This window comes from Orussus abietinus, unplaced genomic scaffold (genome assembly GCF_000612105.2).
Source record: "Orussus abietinus isolate OABI.00-Male unplaced genomic scaffold, Oabi_2.0 scaffold397, whole genome shotgun sequence".
Taxonomy (NCBI): domain Eukaryota; kingdom Metazoa; phylum Arthropoda; class Insecta; order Hymenoptera; family Orussidae; genus Orussus; species Orussus abietinus.
In genome coordinates, this window is record NW_019394545.1 from 56,891 (window position 1) to 78,234 (window position 21,344).

At 40.9% G+C, this 21,344-nt stretch overlaps 3 protein-coding genes across 10 annotated transcripts in view; 1 reads left to right on the forward strand and 2 right to left on the reverse strand.

The window, feature by feature from the left end:
- Nucleotides 1-14,684, reverse strand: part of LOC105702835 — a 46,863-nt gene extending 32,179 nt beyond the window's left edge. Inside the window, exon 1 of one of the 2 annotated variants that reach the window (XM_012430852.1) lies at nt 13,787-14,684. In XM_012430852.1, the coding sequence (XP_012286275.1) occupies nt 13,787-13,864 (78 nt within the window). In that variant the 5' untranslated portion in view covers nt 13,865-14,684. Of the gene's footprint in view, nt 1-2,096; nt 2,438-13,786 lie in introns of those variants that run through there. The other variant, XM_012430766.2, reaches the window with a different exon arrangement.
- Nucleotides 14,685-15,009: 325 nt separating this feature from the next.
- On the forward strand, nt 15,010-17,605 carry LOC105694412 (UPF0605 protein CG18335). Its single transcript, XM_012415056.1, has 8 exons — nt 15,010-15,112; nt 15,213-15,304; nt 15,413-15,551; nt 15,629-15,725; nt 15,789-15,964; nt 16,433-16,595; nt 16,973-17,210; nt 17,289-17,605. The coding sequence occupies exons 2-8, from the start codon at nt 15,255-15,257 to the stop codon at nt 17,356-17,358; spliced, it is 933 nt and encodes a 310-aa protein (XP_012270479.1). The 5' UTR covers nt 15,010-15,112; nt 15,213-15,254; the 3' UTR covers nt 17,359-17,605.
- LOC105694378 (kynurenine--oxoglutarate transaminase 3) lies at nt 17,221-20,574 on the reverse strand. 7 transcript variants are annotated; one of them, XM_012414990.2, is made up of 8 exons: nt 20,515-20,574; nt 19,503-19,645; nt 19,270-19,420; nt 18,913-19,149; nt 18,409-18,652; nt 18,159-18,325; nt 17,736-18,086; nt 17,221-17,677 (listed from the first exon to the last, which is right to left on the reverse strand). In XM_012414990.2, exons 1-8 carry the CDS (start codon nt 20,557-20,559, stop codon nt 17,618-17,620), a joined length of 1,398 nt encoding a protein of 465 aa, XP_012270413.1. In that variant the 5' UTR covers nt 20,560-20,574; the 3' UTR covers nt 17,221-17,617. The 7 variants fall into 7 exon arrangements, with proteins under 7 accessions (XP_012270413.1, XP_012270468.1, XP_012270442.1 ...); XM_012415045.1 differs by lacking the exon at nt 20,515-20,574 and adding an exon at nt 20,474-20,495; XM_012415019.2 differs by lacking the exon at nt 20,515-20,574 and adding an exon at nt 20,211-20,390.
- Between the last annotated feature and the right edge of the window lie 770 nt (nt 20,575-21,344).

Sequence of the window (21,344 nt, forward strand, 5' to 3'; positions counted from 1 at the left end):
AGGAAAGGGGAGCGTGACCCGATTACAAGGTCCACGATGGGAGCAACGAGTGATCGATTAGTTCACAATCGCTGACCGTGATCGGATCGAGTGGCGGGATCCGGAGCGATAAGCCATGGCCAACGGGTTCCTCGTTATTAGAGGAATTAGAGAATGGAGTTAAGTCGAGCCCACGTGTTAACTCGGGTGAAGTATGTGGGCCAGCGATCAGGAGATCGCGATCTACCTGACAGGAGCACTCCTCAAGGCCCGCCAGGAACGACCTACAGCGACTCACGATTTCGCCGATCTAACTGTAAAGCTAGGAGGCGAGAAATACCTTCCACCATAAAAATTACCGGGAAATCGGAGAATTGAAGGATCAAAAACGAAATGCAAGAACACGCAACAAACGATCCTGCAGAAGCGGAATATTGCCATAACAATTGAGCAGACAACGTTCCTCCAGATTTATGAGATTAGGAGAACAGAAAAGTTAAAATCGACTTTAAGTAGGGCGACGTCAATGAGGGTACTAAAGGGCATTTAATTACTCCCCATCTCGATGCCGGTGAAATAAATGCAAACGGGAACACGGGTCGAGAGCTCGTTCCAAATACCCAGGAGATTCTGATCGCAATTTGCCAGTGAGCAGCAGATCGGAACAACTCGCTTTCCTGCTACCGAATTTCCCCAAAACCAATTGACACCTCCGTCAACTGCGTCGAGGACCAGTGTTGCAGTTAAGTCGAAATCTTTCCCGAAATATCGAATCGAAGGAGCAATCCATCGAGGAAGACGGCTGAAGTCGGTCGGTATTCCGGTCAGTATACGTGTTATCATTGCGAGCAAGAGTATACACGTGTCAGTTTGCGGTTCGAGGAGCAACACGGAAAAGAGGTTAAACCAACGCACGTCCCGGCACGTTCGATTAGTATCGCGAAATCGATTATGACTTCACGCTTTCTTTCATCGCGTGCCGACTTTTCACGACGCGTGGAGTCACCTTAGGTTCTTTATTATGTCACCTGAGGTCGGCGACCTCCTCGGACCCGTTTCCGCGCGGTCGTCCGACCGTCGCGGACGCGTTTCCTGCTGTCAGTTACTGTCAGTCGCTGTTAACGCAGAGGTTGGCGCCAACTCCCGCCCTCTAGAGAAAGGTGCACTCGCTCTCTTCGTCCTCGGAAATGCCACCACCCGATAGGCGTCACTAGGTATATCCGAGATTGAGTCCATCTACACGCATGACACACCCGATGCGTCGGGACGCACGTGCTCGGCAAGCATGCCGTGCCGGCGGTTCGGTCACGAGTAAAGATGTCGATAAGGGTTTCCCGTTCACCACGGGGGGTTCGCCAGTGCTTTTCCAATCTCGGGAGCAGCTGCACCACTTCCGCCACTAATGGAGTCGATAATTCGGTCTTACCGAGATAAATGTACCTCCGAAGGAGACCGCGGCTGCCGAAATAAACTCTTTTATGGCATTTAACTCCGGTTATACATTTTTTGCACACATGTATGCTTCAGGAAAAACGATTCAATTTACAGAATTTGTATAGTCGAGGGCGCGAGAATTGGCATTGAGCTGCAAGGGGGTGGCTCCGCCCCGGTGGGTGTAAATCTATTTTTTCAAATTCGAACCAGCTGCACAACTTCCGCGCGTCATAATGGAGCCAAGATTCAGTGCCTTGGAAGGAGAACATGACTGTCTAAACAAATGACTCCGTTAAGTCAACGCGATTAAATAGGATAATACAAAATCAAATGTTATCACCAAGAAATAGCGCCAGATGAAAGATCACCGCATTCGGTCTTCATCCCAAACACTTTCCCCAGTTAGTAATAACACATTTCTTCTTTCGCGAGTTAAACCACTTTTGATGCAATATTTAAAAAATATTATCCCCCACCACCTGCATTATAAATAGATTTGTTTAAATACTTCTCGTCAAGAATAAACCGTCCCTGGATAAAAGCCTTCTTTTTTTTCTCTAAACAAACCCAATAAACTTGCACACGTTATGTAAGTACCTTCATAAAATCTGTACTTTCTAGTCAATAATCCCCGTCTCGGGACCGGTGAAATTTCGGCAGAAAGTTCGGAACCGCCGACTTACCAGGACAGCATGACCGCCGACGTCGTCCGAAAGCGGCTGAGCGAATTCCCGCGGGAGGACCGGGCTCTCCCGGCGCCCCCGGACGCGTCGCGATGCATCTATCGGATCCGTGTGGTCGTCACGAGGCCGCGGAGGGTGGCGCCTCCAAAAGCTGGGTCGACCGATCGTGAGATCGGTGAACGAAACTCGCGAGACGACCCTCGCGCCCTCTGGGCTCATTCGCGTCGTTGCGAATACTTTGCAACACCCGAAGGGTGTTTGCCGAGGCGAGGACTCACCCTCGGACGAACGATTTCGCGTCGCGGAAAGACCGTCTCGACATCACCCACGAAGAGTGAAAAGATAACTGAAGTTTGCTTACCGAGCATCGCGTGTGCCGGCGAAGCTCCTTTCTCCCCTCTACGTTGTCGTCCCCACCAGCCACTCGTGTGAATGCGGTTTTTCTGCAACCCCCTCGAGATACGCTGCGTCCCGCGGCTGACAGTTGACAGTTTACGGCGGTGCGGGATGCGTGCCAGGGATCCGATTTTAAGAGATCGCGTGCTCAACTATTTATCACCCCGCCGACCCGAATTTGACCGGACGGGTGAGCGAGTGAACGAAAGAGCCTTTCGACGGACAACGTGTACCGCATTGAGGAACATTTTGTTAACATCGGGCTTACGAATATTTATCGTATACCCGTTTCTATGGACACCCGTCAAATTGACGAGTGAACGAAAACTCAAATTTCCTTAAAAAGAAAAATGCGATTTACTTAATTTAGAAACGACTTTATTATAAACACCGTTATCTCATAAATTTGAATTTACGTTCGTCTCATAATAATAAAGGCCAGCAACAATTACCGAAAAAAAAAATTAGTAATAGTTTTCGTCATTTTGCTCTTAAAATCTGAAACCCGTTAAATTAACGAGCCCCGTAAATTTAGCGTTAACGAGGATGAAGTAATGCACGTGTATTTTCTAGAAGTTGCATATATGTAATTGACACGCGAATGAATGTCATAATGGAGCGTAAAAGAGGCATAAAAATCAGTTCGAGCGAGATTTACGCGATATAGGAGAAATGACATTCGAGTTAAGACAGGACTCGTTATCCGGTACGTAGTCGCAAGTTATCAATGCACTCCCGTTAAGAGAGGTACATGGAAAGATGCATGAGCGTAGCTCATGTCGGCCTCGTGCCCTGGCCCCGAGTGAGCATTTATGAGTCACGCTCGTGTATTAAATAGGGTCCTCCGGTGTTAATATCGCTCGTTGGTCATGTTGGGACAAAGCCTCGGTCCAATATCACACGGTCAGTAGGAGAGAGAAGGGAGATTCATTTCCCCCGTTTTAAGGATCCTCGTTTTAAGGTCACTCGTGATGCGTCCGTCATCGTCTTGACTCTCAGGGTTCCCCGAACACCGCCGTCTCCGTGGCCTCGACGAAACGGTACGGTTAGAAATTGGCGAATCGAGCTGGCCTTTTTTTCGGGGATGGAGGCATTCCCTGGCAAAAATGAGCCGGGGTCACGCCCACGGTGAAATTTCGATTGGCGAGTGCACAGCCACCCTTTGTTCTTCTCGCGAGATAATTTATTTGCCGGGCTTGTTTCTCTTCTTGCAAGTTCGAACCATTCTAATTAGAAATTCCATGATGGAGTCCTTCGGCGCCAGGGCGAGCTGGCTTGGCCTGGTTCCGTTCCATGCCGCCTGCGGATCTCCTTTCTCGTCCTCGAATATCTTCACAGGGCTCCTAACGATGACCCTTAGGGCTACTGTCCACTAGCGATCAACAACGCGGTCAAAATTGCGACCAATCGTTGCGACAGTTTTTCAAATAGCAACCATGGTCGCGCGACCTTTGCGGCCAAGAACGATTTAAATTTAGATTGGTCAGAAGAACGATGAACGCGGAACAGGTGGCAGCTTTCCGATATTTAAGTATAAAACGAGGCAATAAGAAAATGAAGAAATATCGAATGCGTCCTATGTTAGGAGAATTTGAACACAAGAGCTTGATTTCAACGTTTTACTAAGAACTAAGGCAACATTACACCATATACCTGGCCTGATTGGAATTTCAGTTATAAAAAGTTCGGTATTAAGAGTACCGAAGTGTTCCATTGCAAAAATTTGTTAAAAATTAGCAAACGTAGACGCAATCACGCATGGTAACAACAATGGTCGCGCTGTTCCAACTATCCGTAGTCCACGTACCATATGTATGTTTGGTAAATACTTGGTCGTGGGTATGTAGTTACCATAGCGACTGCCTAGTCGTGATCGCGCAGTGTACTGTTTACAATACGGTTATAATGATTCTTGAGAGCCATGCGACCAGTCGTCGCAACTTTAGTCGCAGTTTTGGTCGTTAATGGGTGGTGGTCCTTCGAATCTCCTCTGGTCTCGAGACGTGTTCCGAGATTCCCGGCGGAGCCCTTCGTCGATAACTTCTCTTCTGCGAGGTCCCAATAGCTCATTCATCTCGCGATCGGGGCCTTAATCGAAAAAGTACTTCGGACAGCGTATAATAACGACATTAATGTCCTCGATATCTCATTCATCTATGATACACATTCCGGTACCAGGGCAACGCTCAATGGCGCCGGACTTGGCGGATCCGGATCCGCGTCAGTCGATCCCATTCCAATTCAGTCTCGATTCAATCAGCGATCGCTTGAACGTAAACTCCACGACTAAAAGACTTCCGTTCGCCTTTATGACTGTTTACGTCAGATGGATCGTCCGCGGAGAACCTCCATCTCGGAGTCGATCACGAAATTATCTTAATAACGCTTTACCGCGGAACGATGGGCCGATAAATACTAGCGCACTTATACTGGACCTCCATCGACTATTCTGTTCGGTTTAACATGGCTGTATCTTGTGAAAAATGCTTCGCTTATACCCATCTGTTTTGGAAGTTTTCCTTTCAAGAAACAGATCAAAAAGGAGAAATTTCCGAAATTAATAATGTTAAATTAATTATCCCTCGGTACAACTGCCTGATTCAAAACTTGTACATTTTTTATCTTGGGGAATGCGTTATGACTGGAAACGGAAGAGATCCAGAACTCTACTGAATATTTCAGTTTTTATTCAGAATGTATCTTCTTCATTTTAAGGGGATGTTAAAGTGGCATCTGAGAAGTTAATCGTCCATGAGAATTTTCTCCGAACTGGGTGTAGCGAATCGTTTCAAACTTTACTAAAGTGAATATGGGGGCTACAAGGAAGATCCTGATACCATGAATTTTAATTTTTTTATAAACAACTTTAATGATATTTATAAACAAATAAAAAAAAAATTGAAATTACATGGGTGTCAGGACCTTCCTTATGGGCACCATATTCACATTGTAAAGCTTGAAACGATTCGGTAAACCCAGCACAGGGAATAGTTTTATAAACAAGACCTTTTCGATGCTACTTTCACATCACCTTAAGTCCTTGTTGGTCAGTGGTTTGAGGAGAATTAAGCTTTCGAAGCTGGTCGCAAAGCTGATCGCGAAGTTCCTTCGACGAAGCTCCAGCCTGGAAGCGGTGGACCTTGCAAGCGGCAGACCGGGGGATTCATCTTGGCGAATGTCCAGGTCCTTAGCGAGCCGGTCTCTCTCTCTCTCTCTGGGCTCTCCCACATTCGGTCCAACCTGACCGCATTCCAGGAGGAATCTGTCTCTCGCTGGTTCTACGTACTTTCTGCCCTTCGATCTCGTCTTTGCTGATCGAATTCGTCTCCTCTGATCGAGATCGATCCCTTCTGATCCTATCCGATCGAATTAATCGTCCTACTCTCACGTTTCCACGGAATTCCTCGGGTCGGCCTCAGAGACTTTTGGCGAAGATCACGAGAAGCGCTCTCGCCTATCGAGACTTTATAGCCTCCAATTAGCCGCGTTAATTGGATAGGATCTAACCTCGCTTTCCGAGCCTCTCGACCTGCAACGCAGAGATCCGATCAGAAGGGAGGAAATTGCATTCTCTCCAGCGCACGTTTCAAGTTTCGAATCCTTCCTCCGGAAGAAGCCATGAGATGTCTTCAATTCGAGTAGACTGCTAATTCGAGTGCACCGTCGTTTCTAACCAGTCCACCATAAGTCGCAGAAAATGAGAAAGTGATGTCTCCTTGCTATGTCAACTCCACTTATACTTGCGGAATACGGCACAGTTGCTGCTTCTTACTTGGCAAGTTGCGTATAAATCGAAAAGGAAAGGATGTTTGTTGTTTCAGGAGAAACTTTCCACGTAGTCTCGTTTCTTTTCAATCGTATCCCTATTCCATGGTTTCTGATATATGATTAAAAGTTAACTACTTTATGAACAAAGTATTTGGTATTATGTCTCATACGGTTATGTTAGGGAGAGTCAACATTGTATAGTCACGTAAGAATAGTTCTCATTACTCAAAATGAATCGAATGAAATTCTGTCTCACGAAATCGCTAGAAAAGCCAGCGAGTGCCCCTCGGCCTCGATTTAATAGCTTCGGAAGATCGAGAGGCCTCCAGTAAGGTCCCCCGTTATTGACACACCTTTACGACGATGGTACAGGTGTTGCAAGGTATACGACACAAAGATGACTTCCTGACCCAGTGACCTCGAGATTCTTGGTCCCGTGAGGGCCACGTCGGGGAGAACCGAAGAAACGAAGCCCTCTAGAAAATCCTTTTTTCAAATCCTTCCACTTCTGCACTTTCGAGCGTGAAGCTCTGCCGAGTGTTTGTAACTTCCGCCGGAAATGTTCGGCCTCGCCTGAAGTTTCCTACACGAAGAAGAGACTTCACGAAACAGTAAATGAAACCGCCGTCGGAGGTCAGGGGATCCCTGAAATTGATTGACCTTATATATGGACAGTGGTCAGCGGAATCACGAAAACCGCTTTGTGTACAGACCTGAAATTAGGGAACTACGTGACTTCACTTGTGCAAGAAGAAAGGTTGCGTTTCCTCTATCCATGACCAACATGTACCAGCGTAACAATGGATCGTATTCGAAAGGAGATTTCCATCGCGACATTTCCCTTCAATCCTATCGCAATTTCACGTGACTGACGTTAATAAAACTAGTACATAGGTACGTGCCAAACGAGTACACTACGTTACAGTCACATAACACAGGAATAACGTGACATATAACGAAAGTTATTTAAACGCTACATTGATATTATATAATATCGTATTGTTACCGTTCCGTAACGTTGGTACAAATCTGTTAGCATTGCAGTTATATAAAATTAACACGACCCAAAACATGTTTTTAGTACCTTATCTGTATGTTACATTACATGTTTCAAAAACATATGTAACAGATACGTTGCTGTTATGCAATTTTGTTTAGTGGGTGCAGGATTACATTTCAAGCTGGAGATCTAAGTGATATTTACAAATGTCACATTAAGGAATATCGCTTTCAACGTTCTGAAACAGTAATCGTTCCTATATTTAGAGAAAATGGTTTTCTGATTTTCGTTTTTGAGTCGACCTTGGACACCTTATAATCTTTGTAAGATTAAATCTTTTTATTGCTAAAGAGTGTTACGTTTTCTCCTCCAGCAAAAATGGACCCACGTTTTTCTGTAATTATTGAGACCTCGTTTAAGTAAAAAACACCTATATCCGTAAGTCATTTAAAAATAATAGGGCATGTAGGCATTAAAGTTGTTGTTACATTATAAATCGGAGCTTGTAGTTAGTTAGTTTTGAATTTAAGTGCTGCTTAAATTGTTGATGCGATCGGGCCCTAAGGACGCATCGCTATATGGCCGCTTGAGTAAGAAACCGTAAGTAAGGACCGCGATTATCGTGAAGGCACTTTCAAATTATCCACAGGCGAAGACGAGGATGCGTGGAAGACCGGAGTTGATTAGGGGACATTAAGCCAAGATGTGTTTTATTAAGCGGGCGTATGTAATTGAAAGGGATAAGAAACGTAATTTATAGCGAAATAAGAACGTTCAATATAAATTTTTTTAAAGATAACCTTTCATTCTTAACCGACTGGTACCAAAATATGCTAGAAGTACCATACGAACTTCAGTTATTTGACTTTATTTTCCTCGGTTCTCTTAATTAAAGCATTATGGTAAACTTTTATGGAAATTCATTAAATACTGTTATCGCATCTGTAAATTATTTCGAGTACCTAAACCACCGATAACAATGGTTATTATTAAAAAGAATATATCCGTTGTTAGATACTCCACCGCTGTGCCTACTATTAAGTTCGTTAAGCGGAAAATTGTAGAACGAATATATACATATAGTACCTTAATTGCTGAGATCCACCAAAAGTAACCCGATTTAAAAATAAAAGTTGAATTTTTATATCTTAAATAAAGCATTAACTGGAATGTTTTCAAACCTTTTGGATCTTATTCCGAGAGAGACTACTTTAACAACCATACGAGGAGCATTCGAATGCGAATCATTAAGGAAATGGCAAACAAAGAATAACCAATAAAATGTATAATTTTCAGATTCAAGGACTCCATAATGAAGTATATTTATCTTATTCACATCAGCGTACTCCCGGACAAACCGAACGCATCCAACATCACGGCAGGGTCACGCATCACGACTCGTTCACGACTCACGAGTCCCTTAATGCCACGACTCGAAGCCGCGTGAGCAGAAAACGACGCGTGAATACCGATGATTTATGTAGAGAAAAATAATAGTTAAGAAGCGGATAAATTATTACTCAAAATAGTTACGTTTGCAGTAAACCCGGAGCCGTGGCGAGTCTTCGACGTATTTTATAGCGCGTAACGTTTGCAACAGAAAATAATAATTTTTCCAATAATCTCGAGTCCCATTACGTGGTAGAGTGACAATAGTCGCACCAAATGTGCGAGAAGCATTGTAGAACGTGTCTAGTCAATCTACTCTAACTCTACTCACTTTTACCGATGCTAAAGTATTACAAAAATATCCATACTCATTTGCGTTCAACCCGTTTTAGAGATAGTTTATTATTATTCGTCACAAGTACGTATCGGTTGTATATTGATCTTTCTCCATTCCTTCCACTTTCAGATTTTTTTTTGAATAGTACATAAAGGTACGTTTCCTCGCGAACAAAGAGGTAGAACCACCTCTAAGGTAGGGTCACGCTTCGCCGACGACTCGCGCAGCCCTTGTGCCACGAGCCTTGGCCGTGCGCACAAAAGAGGATGCGCGCACGATGAGTCAGTAAGCGTGCTCGATCTCTTCTCGCGTCGACGAGTCGATCCTCGTCGTAGATCCTGCCCCTTCCGTCCTCAGGAACAACGATACGAGCGGATAGGACTTTCTCGATTCTCGATGCCGCTCACGCTATTTTCTTACACGCTTACGCACGGCGAGTATCGCGACGTGGCGCACGACGCCGAATCGACATTGTATGATGACTCCGACGCCTCAAAAGGTGAGTTATTAAAAAGAAAAGGAAAAGGTATAACTGTAAGATACTTCACGGTAGTTATTCATCTTACAATAAATTCGTTATTTTTAAACGAATACCCGGAACTTTTAAACTTCGGTTTAGTAACGGGTGTAAACTAGGATGCCACGTGCTTAATTTTTCCCTAGTTTCATAATGTGTAAATATCCCTAAAGTTAAGAACTAATAAAAAGAATGACTCCTCTTCCATAATCTGGAACTCTTGCTTCGTGATGCTTGATATTTCAAAAACATTTTAACTTCAGGTTTGTTCGAATAAATTGATAAACAGTCGTCTTTTAGAGTATCGCCTCGCTTGTACAACTTCCGGTGCACGATATTCGTCCTACTGCCTGCTCGCGTCTGTTCACCCCGATTGCAAGCCTCGTGCATCCGCCGTGCGCACGGCGTGTACAGGACTACGCAAATATGATTTACGCGCAAGAATACTCGCCGGCATAATTTATCGTTTGATCGTGCGCCTCGGAAAATTCATACCCAGTCCAGGCAGCCGACTCTAAAGACTCGGGAGTTAGCAGGGCCCTATCGATCAATGTCGCCCGGTTACGGTGACGTTAATGAGAACGATTCGCTACCAAGGGATAATCCGAGCAGATCTTCCTGGCTTGATCTCGGTCGATCTCGCCCGATCTGGGCATTCTTTTGCTCGGCACACATCCGAGAGAGGATTTGCGCGCAGTTCGCCAGCCTGCAGCGTCAAGTAGATTCGATTACGGTTCTCATCGAAATTCGTCGACACTTCACGAGCTATAGATTCCATTTAAAATCGCATAAATCATCAAATGTCACGATTGCCAATACTTAAGATTTTCCCTCGGGAATTATACTTGGACAAAGAGTATGCGATTTGCTTGTAAGTTCAAGCCTTCTCCTTAAAACTAGCATGGCAGAAAACTGATTCATAGCCTCATCGTAAACACCAGATCAGGTCCGGTCTTTTTCTAAAAAGAAAATCTCATTATGCGGTCTTCGGTACCATATCTGACACAAAGAGAATTTGAATACATTTATATTCCATTTAGGAAACATTGGTTCGTACTTGTCAGTGAAAGAGGATACGAATCATCGAGTGAAAATTCCACAGAAGTTAGAGGAGACTTATATGGAACTAATGTCGCAAGGCCTCAAGTTCTCGCAGCCGATGGACTCATATTTACTAGTCGTGGGAAAGTGTGCTATTCCGTATGCTCAACCTGTACAAGCCGTTTCTCTATATTTCTTTAATAATTAGGTTTAAGGCTCCTCTTTTTGCATCTTAAACGGAAAATATCGTTTGGTCATCCAAGATTGCGATGCTTTTGCGAGATCCTTTACTAATGAGAAGACATGATTGGGTTCTCAGTTAACAAGGTACGCAAAAGGACTCGACGTAAAAGGAACCAAAAGAGACGGATCGCTTCAGCTGGGAAAGTGAAGACTGCAATGCGGTTTTCTTCCTTACCGTTCAATTGGCGCGAATGAAACTAAGCTTTACGGCTCGTAACGAGAGCCATTAGAGAGCTCATACCGTTTTTTTTAGACATCTCTCTTCCCTGGATCGATCCGATCGTCTCTGTGTCGTCGAGACTCTGATGAGAGAACGAGGCCTACCAATTTTCAAGACTACTCAATTTTTACGCAAACATTGTAAATTATCTACATTTGTATAAAAATGACCGTGGAATTTCTTTGATTTTAAATTAGTAAACAATTGAACGCATAATTCTTCTCATGAATACGTGTATCTAGATTCTCCGTGGAATTGCGAAATCACTCATCGTGAAAAGACTTTTTACTAGAAATTGCATTAGGATGAGGGCATTTTTATGAAAATGTTTCCCTTTTTGCTGTGCCTGTCAGCAATTATGGCTTTTTTATGAGCCACACATGCCAAGCCACGAATAGGGGTCTGCAAGGCGACTGCACGATAACAGCACTTCCGTCCGGCGCGCCGCGATGCCTCAGGGTAATCGCGGCAAACTCAACGTGAAACAAAGCGAGAAATAATGTGAGCAAGTAAAACTTTCCGAAGCGGACCACGTAGGTATAAATAGTTCGGCTATGCATTCCACGTACATTCCGTAGGCATGAATATATATCGTGACGCTTCAGTTTTCAAATATTGGGTTGTCGGAAAAGTTATGACGTATTTTTCTATGCCATCTGTTACGAAAATGCGTCATTACTTTTCCGACAGCCCAATAGTTTCAAGACCGGAACTTTTATTTTTGGCGCGATAGAAAAAGTAACTCTACTGGAAATACTTCTTAACAATTACTAAAAAAAATTCCTGAAAATCACTAACGAACATAAAAGTTTATTTCAGCTTTAAACAATGGTATCCGCTGTTAACTGAAATTTATAAAATAATGAACATGTTATTATCGGTTGCGAAGTATTGCATAAATACGCAAGAGTACCCAAAATGAGAGATTCTTAGAATCGATGACCGGATGCATAGAAATGGAGAGTACGCCAATTGAAAAGTATTACCGTAGAGGTATTCAAGTCGTGCAAAGAAATTTAACAAGCATGGCCAACCGAGCGCGCTTTAAAATATACGTTTGCGTGCATTGCCAGAGCGTAGAAAGCACCGTACACAGTATATCGCGTTCGTGCATCAACGAATGCATATTTATATACTGTACATTATAATGTATTCTTCTACTGTATGTTAATTAACCGTCCAAGCATGTGCACAAATTTCAGGTACCCGCTTTCGTACATTCCACGAAGATGCGTACAGTTAATACTTCATTCCCAGTCTTGCATTCTTTGCAATCTTGAATACATATCCGCACATATGTTGTGTATTTATCCCCATATATAATGACAACGAAAAGAGAGCTCAATCGTTGCTGTAAATTCGGTATACAGGTAACATTATTTTTCTTATAATCGTTATCAAGTGAACTTTTCATCCCGTTAAGCTTTCTAGCATTAAGTCCGAGTCGACTGAACGTTTGGCCGACACAGGCAGATGTTTGAAATATCTGTTATACTCCGTCAACATCCTACCGATAAGGAATGCTCGAGCTTGTGTCGAATCGCGTGATTGCGATTCCTCGCAGTAAAAAGCCAAACAAGGTGAAAAAAGTCAAATCAAACGACAAGACGATATTCTTCCGAACCCATTTTTTCTGCCTTCCTTCACCTCAAACCATTATTTTTCTCCCGATAGTTGACTGTATTTCAACGTTCGGTCGCCGCTTGACAATTTTTGCAAGATTGCGACGCCATTGCTAGAGATCACTGTCACTCTTCTGAAATAAATTTGCCGGGAGACGTCGGACAACGAGCCCTCTGTTTTCGTAATCACGATTCTCCAGGTGGAAGGGACAAAATATCGTGCCGTGCAATATATGCACGCGCACGTTCACGCATGCTGAGTGCCTTACCGGATGTCGCGAGTAGTCGCGCGTTCGATTTGTCTCCAACCAACACCTGGCTTTCTCGGAGAACAATTTCCGCGCCGAGTCCCATTACTTTCAAAAGTATTGTAGCACGGCGTGAGTGAGAGTGAAAAAAAAAGTCACAGCTTTTCTGTTAATACTTTTTATGTAAGCGTTAAACGGTGAGCCCAAATGGCGTAGGTAATACAGGAAGAGTCTTGAAAACCGTGACTCGCAATAACCAACAGGATTTAATTACGAGAAATTGCTTAGGTCTTAACATTAAGAAATTGTCTTAACATTTTTTAATCACTTATTTTTGTATGTTTCCATTTTTAACATCCGACATTCAGCCAGAAATAGAATTCAGTTTGTATAGAAATATAGAAAATATTAATTTGACATAACTTTATTCCAGATAATATTCAATAAAGAGGGATCACTTTCCTGAAAATAACGAAATCAATTTGTAATGTCCGACAAACAAACTTACATGAACCCGAAATACTTGGTGTCTTTTTCAAAAATTCAAGGTCGGTACTCCAATGTTAAGTACTGAAAGATAGTATCGTGACTACAGATTAAAATATCTCAAATCGGAGTCTGCTGACTCAACCACGTGAATACAGAAGCTGATTGAACTTGATGAACTTGACGGAGCACGTTAAGCATTCGAGAGATTCGAGTTTCTCTTTTCCTTTTACGTTGGATGTTTATTGTTATCAGCGCGCCGCGCGCTGTTGGATGCAAGGTTCTCTTTTAACGCCGTGCTTCAGGAAACAGAGAAAACACTCAGCCCAAAGAAAACAGTACCAGTGAATCACGTACCCTGATTTTCTTTCCCCCCAATAGCTTTGACGCTCTGACGTTAGCGCGAAGAAAGTATTAATTCACCTTTGAACTGCTTATGCTGAGCGATTCGTAGTCGGAGTCCACGTAGAATATAGAGTTGGTCTCTCGATGGAACCACATGGTGAACGCTCGTCGATCGATTCCGGGGTGGATCGATATCGCCACGGAAACCTCCCCCGAGGGCTCTGACGTCACCCCACCAATTCCTAATTTCTGCTTAACGGCATTCCCGTCGTTACGTCGACTTGTAATTCTGTCTTCGTACACACATATAATGGAAATTATCGGACAGAATGCAGAATGCACCTGATTGGTTCGAGATAATAACGATATCTGTATTATCGTGATTTGCAGAGTCCACTTTAGCTATCACGGATTTTTTTTAATTATGGAGTTATCTTTGTCAGTCGTTCTCGTTTCCAATGCCTTATATTTAAGCAATCATTAGTTGCTATCAAAGTGCAATAAAATGCTACACGTTCTCCATGAAAGATGTCCAAGCGCCAATTACTGTCAGCAGTACTTACTGTTTTAATTTGGCTTTTTATTTCAATTTATACGGGCCGTTTTAACACTACAATTGCTTTATACCGTAAATTATCCAAACTATACATGTAGGTGATGAATTAAAGTGTACATTTGCACCGTCAAGGTGACATTGTTGACGCACTCATTTTTGTACGATTTTCTGTACATGTTTGCCTTGACATCTCTCTTTTATTTCTGTTTATTTATCACTGCCAGGTTGACACTGTTGTAATAAAGATGCTATTGCATTTTGAAATGTGGCTGTGCAAGGTATTTGTACCACTTGACCGTTTAGGGAAAGAAGCATTAAGGATGATTTGGAAACGATGTTCATCGAAAAGTCGGCGATGGAAAGACATTTTTCAGAACTTCGGTATTACAATTTGAAGATTAACTCGCTGTAAGGACCTGCTCTCACGACGGCCTTCTGAAAACTGGAAAGCGAAACATTAATCGCATGCCAGATACCTCCCGCTCGTGTGTACGCAACGTGTCTTCTCCCCTCCATATGGAAGCTCCCTCCACCCTTTCGATGCCACCATCAGGAAGACAATAAAGTACACCGAGTCTAATTTGAGATTTATTGACACCTTAATTATGGACAAGAATGAGGGTTCTGCAAAAATACATGTATAATTCATGACTTTTGTTACAAAATCATGGCATATTTGATATCCTGTGTCTTGTTCCACTTGTTCTTCTTGTGAAGTTTCATGTGACATTTTGATTTACAGAGAATTTCGCAAGAATTCGTTGACAAACGGCGACAACCATTGAGCTTGCAGTCTACTCGTTGGATTTTGTTCCGCACTTATCCTCAGATTATTTACAGTTGTATAGGTACATATATGACACCCGGGAAAATGTCATAAATTTGTAAACGAGCGCCTAAGTCAATTTTTTATACAAAATTAAATTTCTGTTCGTTGCATGACTTAAGGTCAACGATTTTCTTGGTGGATAGGATTAAGATCGTATAAAAATGGCAGATGTTGACTTAATCGCAACTGCACAACCTCATCTACTACCTGGGTAAAGATTTAACCTATCAACTACATTTATTAAACCCTAGTGTCTTCCAAAAAAAGAAACGAAACATGAACATCACATATATTTGCAATATTTTTCTTCATCATCCAGGTACGCCGGTTTTTGTCCTCAATATAAATTTAGATGCGGAGAAACTTATGGAAGTCTTACGCATAAACTTCTACTGGATCCTACAATCAATCACGCGGAGACTCTCATCCTATCTAACAGAGCTACAGATGATTACGAGGTTTTAATGCAAAAATCTTAATGAAATATCTGTGAAATTTAGGTCACTATATACAATTTTAATCTATCCTTTACTAGGTGACGAGACCACCTAAAGACGACGTGGAATTTGTGAACGCGCGTACCAAACGAACGGACGCAACCTTTCTTCATCCTATGGTTCCAGGATATGAAGGTACATTAGGATACTGATACAATCGTCAATGAAAAGAGCAATATTGGTTTAATTTATGTACAGGATTTATGCCAAGACTGAATGCCAAATACGGGCAAAGGTATAGTGTGCTTGCCACCGAAGGCCTAGCTGAATTCGAACGAGAGTACTTGAAAAATAAAGCTGCGTTAAACGAATTAAATAAAGTGATATCAGTTCAAAGCGGTCATGGCAAGCCAAGGAATCTAAAAGACCGATTGGTAATTATTTAATTTTCTGTAACAACGTAGAATCTAAGAGAATTCGCGAATAATTGTCGCGGTGACCAGGGTAAAATGTGGGAAACTAAGTTGATAAATCAGGCTCAATGGCAATGCCATTATTTTAGTGTTCTTCTATAAACAATATTTTTCGCAAAATGTATTCTCGTAAGCTCCCGTTCAACATAAAACCTGAGATGGATAATGAATCAGCTGATCATTAACTGTAAGTACCTGAAAGTTGAGTTCTAAGTTCCCATGCGGAAATGAAGACGACGTCCATCAGCTTAATTATGTTATGTTTGTTCGATTTGACATGCTTTAAATTGTAATATTTTTATAATTCTTGTTAAAATTGTTGTGCAAACTGTAAAATTCTGTTTATGTGCGTGAAAACGTGACTGATTCACAATAATGTCGGATAACTTTCAATGTTACTTTATGTTCAACGGACTAATTGTCTTACAGCTTTTAGAAAGCAAATTTAAATTACCTATGTTAACTGTTCGTCCGGATTGCGTTGGTGTTATGAGGAATTTACCTGTTGATGAGCAGTGTGAGAGGCCCAGAGACCATGCTCCATCACCTTATTTTATGGAAAATACTAATCCTAACAAGTTCTTTATTAGCGGTGAGATATTTTACATTTCTCGAATATTGAAAATCATCGTATCATAACATTTGAATGTTCAAATCCTTCATACAAACGTCATACTGCACGCCATTCGTAAACCTCAAATTTTCGAAAAAATTCCAAATTGAAAATTACTTTAATAAATTATTGTGTTCTTATTTGAAATTTATTACAACTGGCTAATTATCAATTTATTCCATTCAACTGTAAAAAATGGAACTCGCAGACAGTGAACGTCGAATGAGATATTCATTCATTCATGAGCGCGCAAGACGTAGGTTCTAATTATTACGGAACTTCTCTATGAAACATAAAATTTATGTGTAATATCATCAAAAAGTCTGAGTATATAATAATTAAGTATTAATCTATAGGATATGCAGGACATATACCGTATGGTTATGCTCACTTCGGCACTACAAACGTTCCAATGACGAACTCTTCCCTGTGTGAATTTACAACAAATTATAGGACAAGACAAAGTACAGAATGGGCCCCAGTGAGTATTTCCCGGCCTGATCCACCTCTTCTCATACAACCGGCTGAGATTTACCATAAGCACGTTGGTCTTCTTCCAAATTACCTCGGACATGTTCCCGGATCAGTTTTCAGGTATACCCTGCACTTGTCAAAATATCATTTTATTTTTCTGAATAAAATTATACATTAAATTATTTTGTTATTAAATAGATTTGGAAAAACGTTTGGCGCAGATACCAAAGATGCAAAGAGATGGCTTCGAGGAGACTTTTCTATATAATTAATTGATTCATAATTTTTAGTACCAAATTACTAAGAATGTTACTGCTTGTTATAAAAATACAGTATATACAGTACGAAGTGATATAATGCGCGAATCACAGCTTAAATAAAAAATGTACCGGTTATAGTATATTCTTGATATAAAAGCATACCAGATCCACTGGTATTATGTCACCCAAAAATAGTATACGATGTTATCAAATTGCTATGAAGTACGTATAAAATTAAAATACTACTACATTAAAGTTGGCCTCATGCTATCGTTGTGACTTCCATTTAAGTAAAATATCTGCAGCTTTTTTTAGATTTTCATCCATCTGAAAAAAAAGGTTAATAAATTTTCCAAAAGAAACGATTTCTTGTGATCTTCCTCACCTTTATAAAACAATACCGCACATTTTCTTCTCCTAAGTGTTTATGTGTATCACTGTAAAAAGCGGATGGAGGAATGCCTTGAACACCAACATTTTTTGTCATCCACTTCGTAAACTTATAATCCATAAACGGATCATGTTCCTCGTCGAGTTTAACTTTATCCTTAAGTGCTGTCCAATTTGCAACCATAAAGTATCCACCTTCAGGAACTACAGGTGACATACCAACTTCATTAAGAAATTTAGCCATATAGTCCCTCTTGGGCAACAATTCTCTGGTGAGACTTTTGAAGTAACAATCAGGCTGGTCAAATCTGGCCAGCTCGTGCTCAAATCCAACTGCTATGGCTTCCTTCACAAGAATTATTAATTATTAGAAAATATTAATAATGTAACAAACCATGCAATAAGAAATGATGAATACCTGAACTGGTGTGGTGCACGTGTACACAGCATTTTGATGTACAACTTTCAAATTGTATAATAAGTTTGCTGGCCCGTAAGCCCACCCTGTTTTCCATCCTGTCACGCTGAAAGTCTTTCCTGCTGATCCTATTGTAATGGTTCTTTCATACATATCAGGAAGAGTTGCTAAAATTAACATATAATTATGAATTTATAATAATTTTAATAAGTTACATTGTTAATACATGTTTATAAGTAAATATAGTTACCAATTCTAATATGATAATAGGGTTCATACACTATCCATTCATAAACTTCATCGGAAATTACCAGAGTGTTCCATTTTTTAGCCAAATCTGCAATAAATTGCAATTCATCGAGGGTGAAAACCTTACCAATAGGATTGTGTGGAGTGTTTATAATAATCCCTTTCGTTTTCTCATTAAAAAGACTTTCCATTTCCTTTTTGTCAAAAATCCAGTCAGCTGAGCTTACGATTCCGCTTGTCTTTACCTGTAACGTAAAAGAGTATCACATCTTTTATATTATATGCCATAAATTCACACATTGACAGTATTAGGACCACAAAACATTACTCAAACCGCATTTAAAGTTGCATTGATTAGTGTGTAATGCAATACTTTTTTTATAATTGTACTTCTTCCACAATTTGTTGGAGTTCCAATGTTTTTTTTCAGTAGGAGTAACAAAATATTTATATAAGGATATAATTTCAAATACTACATTGAATGAAATAAAGGAAACAAACTCACTGGCTTTAGAGCAATGAATCTAGGTACTCCTCCAGCTGTTCTAACCATGGGAACATAGCAATCAAAGAATGGTTCGATAATAATCCATTCATCACCGGGGCTTGTATGTCCTTGCAACGTTGAGTACAATGCCTCATATGCTCCAGCAGTAACAAGAATCTCATTATTAGGATCCAATTCACGTCCAAGTAACTTTGAGTATAATTTTCCCAGTGCAGTTACTAGTCTGGGATGTCCCTGAAATTTTGAAATAAATACCATAAAATTCTGACAATGTAGGTCTGTTGAAATGGCATGTAATCTGTCGTACACATATGATGCCCCTTAGATATTCTACTATTTCTAAATATGACTTACAAAACCTCTAGTATACTGGTTTAATAATGGATTATCACTTGTCGCAGCTGCTGCAAGAGCCTTTGTTACGTGTTCTGGTGCATGGAAATCAGGAAATCCTTGACCAAGATTCAATGGCTTATGTTTCAAAGCTAGTTGAATATACTCCACCCTTATGTAAATAAAAAATAAAAAAATTAAACATTAAAAACCAATTCTAACCTTAAATTTCAATACTGGTGTGCAATACTTACCAAATGGATTTTTCATTTCCTTTATATCGATTTGGCAAACTGAACTTTGACATGACTGTAGAGAATGCTCGTATTTGTTTAAATGTAGTATTCAAGGTACACAATCTTGTTATAGAGGAATAACCAGGAAACCTTATCCACATCTATAGAAGAAAATAAGTTCTGTTAGAAGGAATCTTTCATTGCATACAAGACAAAATTACATGTAGCATGATATCTTAGTTTGAATTTTAGTTAAATATTTTGTTCAACAAAGAGATTTCTTAATATACCATCAAACTACATGCACTCAAAAGAGTACAAAGTAGTAGTTGGCCTGGTATTAATTGTTTTTCAGGATAACTTCAAATAATTACATACGATATGTAAATATGTAAACTGCATTAATGACGCATTTACGTAACACTGTAATGCTCAAACCGTGAAAATGTTTGTACTCAGCGGGAACATTTAAATAATTTAAGGTTCTATAAAGGTTTAGAAATTGAATACAAACAGACAATTTTTAGAAACAAGGTCACTAATAAATTATTCCTCATGTATTGATACAATTTTTTGTTTCTAACATAACTTAAAACACTTTAATAGAGTCTCAAGAGAACATTAACACGCTTAATAAGCATAAAAATATTTCACCGAAGGGACGTAATTAATAAATATACATGCAACTTCTGGCAAAAAGCTGCAAACTTGATAAATCTTCCTCACATAATCTATTCACTACAGTGTGTTCTTCCGAATCAAAAAGATTGATGTCCCACGTAGAAGAGAGTAAATCCTATTGGATCACACAAGGAATACTAGAACTAAACAAAAAAAAACTTCACGACACGAAGATAACATTGAAGATTCCCCTTCTCCACTGATATCAAGTCAAACGTTTACGTGCGATACGTGTGGCTATCAGTGGACTGCGAATGCGTAAGATATCGTATGGAACGAGTTTCTCATTTACATTTCAAATTACTTACATTCTAATGTTATTATTTCTTACAATATTTAGAACACCTACATTTTTATTCGATATATGAATAAGTAAATATTTTTCATGACGCATATATATTTTGCATAGGTATGTGATTACATAACTTTTAATCTAATACAGAGATGAGCAGAGATGAGTTGGGAGATTGCTCACGAGCAAGATCGTGCGATCGCATCCTGTGCTGCCCTCTGGTTTCGTACGTTAGCTTTCACCGTTTTTTGCCCCCAAGGGCGGCGCAACGAATTTCTGATAGGGGCACGCGCACTCGCGATGGCGGTACCATCTACCAGTCGCCGTTGGCGGCCACGTACTCGTGATGGTAATACCATGCGGCAGTTGACGGTGGTGGCTTACCTACGCTTACCAACACTGCTCGCTTTTGATGGTAAGGGAAGAACACTCGTGACGCTCCATTTGACTTTATCTACTTATCTACTACTATTAAGTACATTGTTGCCTCGCAGTCGACGTGATGCGGAGCTTTGGGGCACGCGTCGGTGTCGCGTACGGAACTCTCATAGCAGCGAATCTGCGTGAGTGCGATCGCTCCTAGAAATCTTCGCGCGTCCCAACCAGCCAAGCGCCAAGCTACGGGTCGAGATGTTGAGTATATGTGCGTTCGGCGCTACACTCGACGAGTATACGTGAGAGTCCAATACTGCGGAAAATCCTCCCGAGGCTTACCTAACTGCGGATATAAGCCGAGTCATTTCGCGTATGATTTTTACATTTCCCTACTAGCGTTATCAAGCGTTTTTCGACAGTTTTCGAACGTTTTTGAGCGTTTCTCGATAATTTTCAGAGCGTTTTCAAGCGTAGTCACGCATTTTTAAAGCGTTTTCGAGTGATATTCTAGT